A 12,443-nucleotide genomic window follows, 5' to 3' on the forward strand; every position below is an offset into this window, starting at 1 on the left:
ATTCAGAGTTGAGGTTTTAGTGTTCCAAGCTTTGGGGCCTAGCCATAAGTTATACAGGAGTATCCCCATGCAGAAATGGTAGAAGCTGCCATACCTAATCTGGACTTTTCATGGGTTTACCCAGGTGGGAATGATACTGCATATATGTAACACCCCCCCCCAAATTAAAGTATATGTGTTTCATTTTGTTTTGCCTAAAGATTTCTGTACTTGCAATGGAAAGAGTCCTAATACACAGAAAATCCATAGCCTGAGGTTATGATCCTCTACAGCTATGGCATGTTATGAACACAAGAGACTTTGTCTGAACTGGCTTATGTAAGGAGTTCACCTGCCCTAATATTAGGGTTAATTTTATTAAATCAAAGGGTGATATTCCTGGCTAATAACCTACATCACATAGCAGACAAACCAGTCTTTAAAACCTAGAGTTCAACCCTTACAAACTGTGTTCTCTAGGTCAAATTCGTTACTACCTAACTTTACTAAACTTCCTTTCTTCATTTGACAGGGGAAATAATATCTATCTGGCCGACCACGCATAAGACAATGCGTACGGCATAATATACGCATAACCCCTTCCGCACCTGTTTAGCTCCAAGGGCTAAACACCAGCGGGAGCAGCAGACAGGAAGGGGCGGAGCGCCAGCGGCGGCCATGGGCAGAGCGCCGCTGGGGAGGACACGGAGCCGGCGGGCGGCGCAGGTATGAGCCTGGCGGCTGCGTAATCACCCCCACCCTGACCCTCGCCGCCCCGGCCGTCGGTCGGGAGTACACGAAGCCTGTGGTGACTCTCGGCGCTCAACACTGGGGGAGCGGCGACACCGGGTTCATGGCCACCGCGGCGGCTCCGTCTTCCTTGGCCCTCAAAGCCTCCAGCACGGTCGCGGTCCCCAGCTCCTATGGAGTTTTCTGCAAAGGGCTCTCCCGCACCCTGCTCGCCTTCTTCGAGCTGGCCTGGCAGCTGCGCATGAACTTCCCGTACTTTTACGTCGCAGGCTCCGTGATCCTCAACATCCGCTTGCAGGTACACATTTAGTGCCCTTCTTACGCAGCCGACTTCCCGGCCGGGCCATGGCCGACTCCCAGGAGGCTCGGCGGCGAAACGGAGCTGCGAGCGCGGAGCTCGGGATTCTCGCGAGAGGACTAGAGCGCTCTTTGCGGCTGCGCGCTCGGTCTCTGATGGAGCTGCAGGGCGGTGGCGGAAAGCGGGGAGCGGCTGGAGAGGAGGTCAGCGGTGTTCCGGGGACGGCGAAGAGCTTCAGTTAAGATCTACGGCAATATTTAAGTTTTGCAACCTCAAAACAAAAACAGAACGAACATGATGCATTATAAAAAAGGAAGGCTACTAAAGTTTTCAGGCAAATTTTAATGTACAACAAACTCATGGTCCAAATTAAAATAAGAAAACATACATTTCGGGAATATTGGATTGTAAGCAAGACATTGAATGAATAAGAAGCTGAAGATCTTAAACATATGTGGAAGACAAATATATTTCTTCAACAAGAGAAAACCAAAACCTTCAGAAATGTTCAGTGGAAAAGCCCAGCGGTACCGGAAAAGCATCCGTCTAATACCAGATAACGTGAAATGCTGCTGGATTTTGAACAGAGGGTTGGAGTGTAAAAAAGTGGGCTGTCTTTCGGTGTCCCTGTGAGTAGCGTGTAGTTCAGGACCTTGGAGCCAACAAGAAGGAAATCCAGTCACAGCCCTAAGCTTAGCTACTTCGTGAATAATATTTAAGTAATTGTCATTAGTATAAATGATGTTTATTGTTTTCATCTGTTGAGAAAATACTTAATTGTAGTTACATGTTACCAGCTTTGATAATGGAAAAGTACAGTTTACCAGCAGGGATGTTGAAAGTGGGGAGGGAAAAGTAAAGGAAATGATGGTGTTCTTGTAAAGTGGGAAGTTGAGAGGTATAGTTTGTTGTCAGTGGGGAAAGAGGCATTTTATTATTTAAGGAGTAAATGACATAGGGAGTATGCCATCAAGTTGCAAAAATCGTAATCATATTGTTATAAAAGGAAAGAAAATAGGGGAGAACAGCACGAATTCAATAAGAAATGCCTAAAGATAGCAAGTTAGTTGGAGTGCCTCACAAAGGAAAACAGAGTACTGGGTGTGTTTGAATATAAAGACGAAATTTATAATCTTTCAGAGTCTGGAGATGAATTGGTGGGCTGCAACTTTTTTAAAAATTAAGGAAATATATCCGTTATGAAACAGGAAAATTCAGAGTTTTTTAAGAACAGCATTGCAGGGGCACCTGGGTGACTCAGTGGGTTAAAGCCTCTGCCTTTGGCTCAGGTCATGGTCTCAGGGTCCTGGAATCAAGCCCCACATGGGTGGAGGTGGAGGGTGGGGAGATGGGGGGGGTGGTCTCTGCTCAGCGGGACCCTGCTTCCTCCTCCCTGCCTGCCTCTCTGACTACTTGTGATCTCTGTCTATCAAAAAAAAAAAAAAAAACCAATGTTGCATACTTCAGTGGTGAATAATACTGGTCATATAAAGCCAGTCATGATGTAAATACTGAATACTAATACAACAAGAAATGATTATGTAACATTGGGGGATTGGAGAGGGGAGAGGTGTGTGCAATGGGGAAGAATCAGTCAAGATCTAATACAGAGAGGCCAATAAAATAAACATTCGAAAACTAGTAAGAAGTGGTTGTCTCTGGAGAAAAAAGGATTACTGTCCTTCACTATCAATCTAACTATTTTGGTTTTTTTCTTAATTGTACATATGTATTTCTATGATTAAAACTTGTTTTAAATAAATTTCATTTTTAAAAGTTCCCCCCAGGCAATTGAAATATACAGCACTGGTTAAGAGCCACCATAATAAAATGTGATTGAGGGGCGCCTGGGTGGCTCAGTGGGTTAAAGCCTCTGCCTTCGGCTCAGGTCATGATCCCAGGGTCCTGGGATCGAGCCCCGCATCGGGCTGTCCACTCCGCGGAGAGCCTGCTTCCTCCTCTCTCTCTTTCTACCTGCCTCTCTGCCTACTTGTGATCTCTGTCTGTCAAATAAATAAAATCTTTAAAAAAAAAAAAAATGTGATTGAGTTTTTAAATCAGGCATATCACTGTTAAAATACAAACTATTAATTTTGTGGTTTTACAGGAGTCCATTAATCTGCCTAAAACCCGGCTTAGCTCAACTATTGAAAGATTAAAAATACTTCCTTTGAGGGGCACCTTATTGGCTCATCGGGTTAAAGCCTCTGCCTTGGGCTCAGGTCACGGTCCCAGGACCCTGGGATGGAGCCCTGCACCAGGCTGTCTGCTCGGCAGGGAGTCTGCTTCCTCCTCTCTTTCTGCCTGCTTCTCTGCCTACTTGTGATTTCTGTCAAATAAATAAATAAAATCTTAAAAAAAAAAAAAAAACTTCCTTTGAAAAGTCAGCCTGAGAATTAAAAATAAGCCTGCCTTAGTGCTTGTTATATATACAGTAGTATTTGTTCTAACATTATCTCCTTAGCATGTGAGTAAAACTTAAAACTCATAGAATGCCTGCTTTTTTCCAGTGGAGCTTTTCAGTCCTAAAGGTGATCTGTTAAGGTACTGACCCTAGGGACATACAGCAGAGCCTCCAGACAGATTTTTAAGAATTTGAAGGCCATTATTTGCAGAGGTAAAGATTTATAAACTATTTGAAGTTTTGTATTCCACTAACTGTGTCCAACCAACAAAGACACTCTTGGGTTGTAAACCAAGTGTCCCCTCCGGGGCCAAGTCTGGCTTTGGGTAATTGTTTCCTACTCTTACTTCTTGTCTCCAGGCAAACTCCTGAAGTTTTTTTTAAGCACATCCTCTTTCTACTTTCTTTCTCTATCTCTACTCTCTTTTTTTTTTCCTTTTTGCCTCTTGTTACTCTACATGTGTTTTAAGGCTGAATTTAGAAGTCACTTTTTTTAAAATTCTTTTCCCCAGATTCCCCTGATCATATTAGAGTTCATTTCGTTTACTCCATCTAAGGGCTGTGTTAATACCAACCTCTGCCATTTTCATAGGCTGCCTTATTTTTGCCTAATTGTACATTAGTTATCAGATGTGAGTTTTGTTTTTATTTTTAAATATCCAAGAGACAGTTTTCTATACTCTTCTTCCCTCGGTTCTTACTGTGACAGTGAAGAAACTAAAACATTTTAATATGGGGTGTCTGGGTGGCTCAGTGGGTTAAAGCCTCTGCCTTTGCCTCAGGTCATGGTACAGCAGGGAGCCTGCTTCCTCCTCACTCTCTGTCTGACTCTCTGCCTACTTGTGATCTCTGTCTGTCAAATAAGTAAAATTTAAAAAAAAAAAACATTTTAGTATAAAATATCAGCAATGTAATTTCATCAGTGGAGTAATTCCATAATGCAAGTTGACTTAGAGATGGTGAACACCACTATTCCCTAGAAGTACTAGTGTCCCACTTTGTAACAAAAGAATGTGGCTGCCATTAGCCATGGAATGTTGAGGGACTGGGATGCTCCATTCCTGTGGATACATTAATATGTGCCTTCAACCTTTGTTCTTCAGCTTCGCCTTTTGTTACACTAAATAGACAAGGCACTTAAGCCCTTACTATAGTTCACACCCTCCTGCTATACTGGAAGCTCTGTGAGGGAAAATACTGTATCCTGTCCAGTTTTACAGCCTAGGTAGTATCAGCAGATACAAAGTAGCAACTGAATGAAGGCTCCAGGATTTACCCTTTATTCTTCACAATTGCTCTTACACCCAGTCTGTATTTTTCTTCCCACATTTATAACTCAGTGAAGTTTCCCAAAGGAGAATCTTGTTTTCTTTGGCTAATCCACTTATTACTCTAGTTTGCAAGTCGTTTTATTCCTCTTAAACCACATCAAGGCAAGGCAACATCAATGAAGCCTAAGACTATTCATTGCTGTATCCCTTGCCTTCGAGCATTGCCTAATGTAACGTAGATAATAAACATAGTTGGATAAACGCCAAATTTGTTTTTTCTGCACAGTCATTAGTCAATGAAGGAAAGAAAGGTGTAGTTGCCCCATTACTAAGTGATCCATTTTATTGCCCATACATCGAGCCTTTTCAGGCCATCACGAATATTGATGGGTCCAGAGACCACTACACCATGAAGAAGCAGAGAGGTGGTGTAGTTCTCACCAATAAAGAAAAAAACATTTATGAAGTATAACTGATAAAAATGATGGGGAATCAGAATCCTGTTACAGTTTAAAAGGGAAATGGTGATCATAGTAACATACATAACTTATAGGGAATAAGTACTTTTGTTTTTTTGGGGGGCAAAAACAACGTGATTACTTGGCTAAAAGCTTTTCCTTACTACCAGCATCATTTTTTAATTTTATTGAGCTTTTAATACCAGGAACTCTATAGTTATTTATGTACATGATCTCTATAATTCTCATGTATATCCTATGAGTAAAAACATTTTCATCATCATTTTTCAGATAAGGAAACTGGAATTTAAAGATGTTAGATAACTTCTTCAAGGTCATAGTAATTGGCCAAACTACAGTCGAACCTCATTTATCCCTACAGATACTTTTGATGAGGGATTCAATTTTTTAATGTATAATGCTGAATAATCCTGTTCTTTTAATAATCCTATTTCTTAAATTTCTTCATATATATATAATTTATTTATTTGACAGAGAGATCACAAGTAGAGAGGCAGACAGAGGCTGGGAAGTGGGGAGAGGCAGGCTCCCCCTCTAGCAGAGAGCCCAATGTGGGGCTCAATCCCAGGTCCCTGGGATCATGACCTGAGCCACCCAGGTGCCCTATTTCTTAAATTTCAAATAGAAGTATTACCTAGGTCGTGGATGGCAATGTCTTTTTTTTTTTTTTCTTCAGTATAATTTGAGGGCTTTCTATGTTAGAATATAAACATTCACTATAATTTGACATGTAAATTCAAGCATTTTATACTTTCTGCCATGTAAAGTCATTTATTTGGCCTGTATGTGAGGAGGAAAGGGACGGAGGGAGAGAGAAAAAAGGACATCACTCCTAAGATAGGAAAGGGAACTCTTTACTTCCCTCTAAGGAGTAGAGATTAAGTTAACATGAATTTAGAAACTATCCATCACTGCTCTGAGGAGGCTTATTTAAATTTTCTCTTATAAAGTTTTGCAATCCTGTTTTAATGGAGGCTTATCCTGGTGCAGCATTAATAGATTTGATACAGTCAAAAAGAAAATAGGACTTAACACATGGAGAACGAAAAGGGTGGGAACAGAAAGTTTAGGACTGGGCACCTGGGTGGCTCAGTGGGTTAAGCTGCTGCCTTCGGCTCAGGTCATGATCTCAGGGTCCTGAGATGGAGTCCCGCATCGGGCTCTCTGCTCAGCAGGGAGCCTGCTTCCCTCTCTCTCTCTGCCTGCCTCTCTGCCTACTTGTGATCTCTGTCTGTCAAATAAATAAATAAAATCTTAAAAAAAAAAAAAAAAGAAAGAAAGTTTAGGACTATAGGAACAAAAGGAGACAGAGAAAACTGCTAGAAACTGAGCCTGGAAAATAGTCTAAAGAACAGACTTGGAAGGTTTCAGGCAAGTGAACCAAGAAAGAAACCCCCGCAATAAATAGAATTTCCAGTAGGGTTCAACTGATTCACATCAGTTGGCTTGGATTTATGAGTGTGGGAACTTTCTTGGAATTTTAACGAGAATTCTCCTGTAGCCTATTTTGCCCAGCAAGATTACACCAGACCGAGTCATGGATCTTTGCAACTGAAGTCCACTTCTCCCCCCTCCACTCCACACAAACACAAATCTCAGCAACGCTCTTGGGACAATCAAAACGCCAAGGACATTACTGAGTGCCTACAACAAATGATAAGAAGAAACTATGGAATTCTTAGCAGCTTAGATGCAGTACATCTGAGGGCACCCCTGCCAGTTCCTATCCTAATCAGGGATCTGCTGCAAACATTAGAAAATTTTGCCCATCTTCATGGTTTTCAAATACCAAGTATGTGGATTTATTTGCAGTAAGGTAGTGGAGGGCATCATTGAACAAAGAGAAATGAAGGTTGTTCATATATTGAGTGAAATAGATTGTGTATACCTTTTCATATTAACTAAACTGAGGAAAAATAAATTGTCACAACCAAAACGTAAAAAGCACTAATGAAGTCACTGCGCCTGGAATGTCTTCACTCTGAAATCGTAGGCACAGTAATGGAAGTAGGGCCAACAGAAACAAAACAAAAACAAAACAAAAGTTTAATTTGAAAAAAGGGGCTATTTTTCAATAAACTATTTTAGTTTTTAATTGATAAAAAGAGAGCTTGAAAATATGCCAAACTGAAGTCAAATGAATGTAATTAATAGGAGCCCTACAATTCAGAGGTCAGGTTAGATCTGTATGAAAGGGAAAAGAGGTTATTTTTAAAACTAGCTAATTTAAACATGAGGCTAAGGAATAGAGGTACCATGGTGTGCCTTTGTCTTCTGAAGCTGTCTGTATGTTGGTTTTTCACAAAATTGCTAAAATTGAAAATAGCACATCTGTCACCTGTGTTTTTTTTAATAAGCAACCCCCTTTGATAACTTTTTTCTGCATTGATCAAACTAATCGTCTGATCTTTTTTTTTTTTTTTTTTTTTTTTTGACAGAGATCACAAGTAGCAGAGAGGCAGGCAGAGAGAGAGAGAGGAGGAGGAAGCAGGCTCCCCGCTGAGCAGAGAGCCTGATGCAGAGCTTGATCCCAGAATCCTGGAATCATGACCTTCTCCATTGAGCCACCAGCCGCCCCCTGACCATTTTTTTTTAATGAAGATTTATTCTGAAAGTAATCCACACCTGACATAGATTTCTACAAAAAGCATTTATCAGTGTCACAGGTTTGTGGACTGTGGAATTACAGGTTTTACAGATGGTCCCCTTGTTTCTGTACTTCAGTTAAGGAAGTCCCTGGCTTAGAGCACATGTAGTTTAAGCCAGAACAGCAGACAAAATACCTAAACCATTGGAAATTCAACAGTGTTAACCTTGAAATCTGTATTGATCCATGCGTAATTCCACTGAGACCTTTTTTTTCACTAAAGTTCGAGACAACAGGGCTTGAACACCAAATTTTCTTAGTTTGGGCAAGTGTGTTGGCCAGGCACTAGGCCAAGGGCCAGGCCTTAGGCAAAAGTCTCTTTTGGCATTAAAAACAGGTTATTTGCAGCTCTCCTGGTCTCAGATTTGGGCAACTGAAAAAAAATTTTTTTTTTTTTACATCAGGACCATAAAACATTTATTTTGGGGGCACCTGACTGGCTCAGTCAGTAGAGCAAGTGACCCTTGATATCAGAGTTTTTTTTGTTTTGGTTTTGGTTTGGGGTTTTTTTCAGAGTTTATTCTCAGCATTTGATATCAGAGTTTTACAGTCAAGCTCCACCCATGTTGGGTGTAGAGAGGACTTAAAAATAAAATTAAAGTTTCTTTTGGAGGGAAATAATTGGCAAGAAAGCAATGACAGCATTTTACCTTCCCAATAACTTGGTCCCAAAATAAGATACAATTCTTTCCAGATTGCATGGAACTAGCTATAGATGTGATAGTAGTAGCTTTTCTTGGATTATGGCTGGAGTGTCTAACACAGGCTCTTTTATGGAAAGGGAGGTATAGACTTTAATCCCAAAATACCATTTTAATAAGGAGAAGGCAATACTTACGTAGCCACTGCCCAGTCTGTAACGCAGTCCTCATCTTTTAAAGATGAGCTTCATCTCTCCAACATTAGTACATGAGAAGTGAGGACTTAATTTTAATGAGACATTTACTACTAAATCCCACTCGTAAGAAGCAAGGGCTGTGCATGGTTGTTTAAATCTTTTCATTTGAATCTTGGTCATTAAAGAAAAGTTAACTAACACATGTAAACCTAAAAACTAAAACTAAATATGCTTACTTCTAATAAGTACAAAGTAATCTAACTTTCTTACTAAAAAGGATGTGTTGAAACCAAATTTGATTCTAAACAATTGCCAGTATGATTACAATTCCACCTTTCCCAAAGTAAGGATAATCCCAGTGACAATCATTAGAGAATTTCTTTCAGTTTTATTGAGATATAACTGACATACAGCAATGTGTAAGATATAACTGACATACAGCACACCATATTAACTTACATATACTGCAAAATGACAACCACAATGGGTTGTCAACCTACCCTCCTAGACAGATACCCAGGAAAAGGTATTTTTCCTTGTGATGAGAACTTCCGGGATCCATTCTCAGTAACTTTCAAGAACTTTCAGGATCCACTCTCTTCGCAGCTTTCAAGGTTACCATACAGCAGGTATCAATCACAGTCATCATTGTTGTCCATTATATCCCTAGTATGTATATTTCTCATAACTAGAAGTTTGTAGCTTTTGATCTCCTTCATCCAATCCCCCCACCCCAGCCCCAGGAAATTTCTTATATAGGGTTCTACATAACGAGTGAAGTTAAAAAATCTAAATTTCTGTGGATGGGTATGTACATGTACCCTCATCTTCATCAGAGCACCCCATAGCACAGCTCCCTGGAGGAAGAGTACACTTTACAAAGCCCTTATAGTTTTTATATTCCCAGCATCAGACTTGACCTACTGTTCCAACAAAATTAACTTATAACCTACATATTTTTCAACATTTATTATCCAGTTTGTTAATGGTTTTTGTTTTCTTGTACAACTGAAAAATTATGGCACTTTAAAACCCTACAAAAATTTCTTCATTATTGGTAGTTAAATATGTTTAAATTTATAATTTCTAAAAATTCCTAGATAACATTTTATTCAAAATTGCAATATCATTAATTGGCACAATTTTGCCACCTGCTGGCCTTAAGATTATGTTCATTTTCAGCTACTTTGATTTCATTTCAATTATTTTATTATAAACATCAACCAACAGTATATATACACACAAACATGCTTAAAATGTATACATAGTCCTTATATGCAGACACACACCCCACACAAACTCTGTATCTAAGTGTGATTTTGATCATTGTAAAGTACACATAAAAGTATTCTTACACATTTAAGGATAATTATTCAGTTTATTCTTATAAGTTAAGTTGATTTTTGTCTTATTCAACAAAGGTAATGTCTATTCTAGGTTAGATTCATAATGAGAGGGAGAGGCTGTTCCGTTGTTTTAAAAGTTACATCTGTTGTTATGTGATGATGACCTTACAGCATAAAAAAAATATTTTATTCCTTAATTAATTTTTAACTTAATATTGTACAAATATTCCACCAACTTCAACTTGGAAGGTGTTGGGTCGGTGGGCTCCGGGAGTGCAGGAGGAACAATAGAAATGACCCTCGGCTCTGCTCTGGAGGCTCCCGGAGTGCAGGAAGAGCAATGGAAATGACCACCGCCGGGTCTGGCCGCCAGACCTCCGCGGGGTCTCGCCTCTGTCTTCCAGCCTAGCCCCCCTCCTTAACCCTTGACGCTCCCGCCAAAAGGATGTATGCCCAGGTCACGTGTCCATAGATACCTATGCAGGATACCTATGCAGGAGACAGATAAAAGACGCCCCGCCAACTCCCTCCCAGCGCGACATCCCCCCACTCTGCTTTCCAGAGTCTCGGAACCTCGCCCGAGGGTGCCCACCTCCTCCCGGTGCAACTTTCTTGGCTCCCCTTCTCCTGAGCCCTGAAACTTCACCGGAGAGTGGCTTTAATAAACCTTGCCTTGCACCCACTTCGCCTGGTGTCGTGTTTATCTTGCCTATAAAACCTTAACAGAAGGGATTTTCATTTCTAAACAATCATTTTTCTCACACATGAACATAGTAAATATTTGCCAGCACATATAAAATTAATACATGTCACATGATATATTTTATATTCATATTGTCTCAAAAATATCCTTTTTACTAGCTAGTGTTTTAATGATAATGCTTGCTTTTTAAGTTTATAGGTCATTCCGGGGAAAGTCTGTGATGTTTAATAGTATCTAAAAGGATCCAGTGAGGAAAACAAAGGTTAAAATGGATCTTCAATGTCTCTTCATTAATTTAATTCTCTTGGGATATAGAAAATTCTGGGAAAGTCTATGAAATTAAAGGTTTCACTGTTTTCAGGTGGTGATTAATATGCCACAGTAGTCCTAAAGCAGTTTTTCTCAACTTGCTGTTTCCCAAAATCAGAATAAATGAGTGGCTTGAAGGAAAAAGAGTTGACAATAATATGGCCACCAAATTGACCTGAGAATTCTGCAGCAAAACAAAAATCCAACCTGTTAATAGGATGGAAGAAAAATGAACCGTGGAGAGGAAAAGGAAAGACATCACCATTTTCATGGCCCTTTTATGGGCCACTGTATTGAAGTCCCTAGAGTTCTGTTGCACATTCCTGGTATGTCGCCTCAGGGAAAGAAACAAAAGGAGCAGGGAGGCCAGGGACAGAAGAAAGGGGATTAAGTAGATGAAACTGAAAACAATCAAGCTGTAAAGATTCAGAGTTTTACTTACATTTAGGGACCAAGTTGAGTTTCTTTCGTATCTTTGATAGACATTAACCGAGAAATTACTAAATGTATCTATTAATTCAAAGTTGCAAAGCAGTAAGAGTAAAGACCCCAGGGGAAGCACGAGTAGGATTCTGCTAATTCTCCTCCTCAGCCAGGTGAAACAGGAGTGGGAGAAATTGGCTATTTTAAAGAAGTAGAAGACACTTAGACAGGTGGCAAACCAAGTAGCTAGGTGATTGCTTAGTGTCCAAAAACTGTTAACGAATTTTGTTATATTATCAATGGTATACAGATGCGGCCACACCACCATTAAATATGAATCTAACAGTATTATGCAAAGAAGAACGATTCTGGAGATAGCCAGGCTGGTGAGAATGCAGTCAGCTGATGAGAGCTTTTGACCCTTCACCCAGTCAATGCAGTTAACTAGTACAATGAAACTGTTCCCCAACATTCCAGTTAGGAATCCGCCTGTGGCTGCTATCAGAAAAGCATTTTCAATTCCAGATGGCATTTCTGCAGAAAGAATCCAGAAAGTTGGTCCTTCGCTTCTCGGCCTTTTGGCTAAGATCAAGTGAAGTGCAGAAAGTTGGTGCTATGTCTCGGACTTTTTGGTTGTCAAAATGTTATAGAATAAAATCCAGTCTGATACTTTTCACTTTTATATGAAAAAGGCTCAGATACTGCCTCACTTAACTTCCCGAAAGATCCTTCTCTTATTCGAGCTGTGGCTCTGATGTATACACAAGGAGATCCATTCTCACAGATTTAAATGAAAAACTTTAACATAACTTCCAATGAGCAACTGATTTCCAAATTAAACAGTAAATGTCCCCACTCATCATTGGCACTGACTGTAGTTTTCCACTTCTGAGGATATCCGGAAGAATAAAGTCCAATATGCAAATATGAGACAGATTTCTTTATACTGATTTGCACTTTCCTTGTCACCTGAAAATGCCATTTGGATCCAGGTTT

General features: G+C 40.1%; 2 protein-coding genes across 2 annotated transcripts; one reads left to right on the top strand and one right to left on the bottom strand.

Moving 5' to 3' along the window:
• Positions 1-518: 518 nt before the first annotated feature.
• Positions 519-2,807, top strand: SMIM10L1 (small integral membrane protein 10 like 1). Its single transcript, XM_082738420.1, has one exon. It carries the CDS (start codon positions 833-835, stop codon positions 1,037-1,039), a length of 207 nt encoding a protein of 68 aa, XP_082594546.1. The 5' UTR covers positions 519-832; the 3' UTR covers positions 1,040-2,807.
• Positions 2,808-6,737: 3,930 nt separating this feature from the next.
• On the bottom strand, positions 6,738-12,004 carry LOC309868475 (taste receptor type 2 member 42-like). Its single transcript, XM_082738395.1, has one exon. The coding sequence runs from the start codon at positions 11,977-11,979 to the stop codon at positions 11,047-11,049; it is 933 nt and encodes a 310-aa protein (XP_082594521.1). The 5' UTR covers positions 11,980-12,004; the 3' UTR covers positions 6,738-11,046.
• Between the last annotated feature and the right edge of the window lie 439 nt (positions 12,005-12,443).

The sequence above is a fragment of the Mustela nivalis genome (genome assembly GCF_964662115.1).
Source record: "Mustela nivalis genome assembly, chromosome: 7".
In the NCBI taxonomy this organism is placed as follows: domain Eukaryota; kingdom Metazoa; phylum Chordata; class Mammalia; order Carnivora; family Mustelidae; genus Mustela; species Mustela nivalis.

Coding starts and splice junctions, on each gene's coding strand:
- SMIM10L1 (XM_082738420.1), top strand. CDS start 833: ATGGCCACCGCGGCGGCTCCGTCTTCCTTGGCCCTCAAAGCCTCCAGC.
- LOC309868475 (XM_082738395.1), bottom strand. CDS start 11,979: ATGCCATCTGGAATTGAAAATGCTTTTCTGATAGCAGCCACAGGCGGA.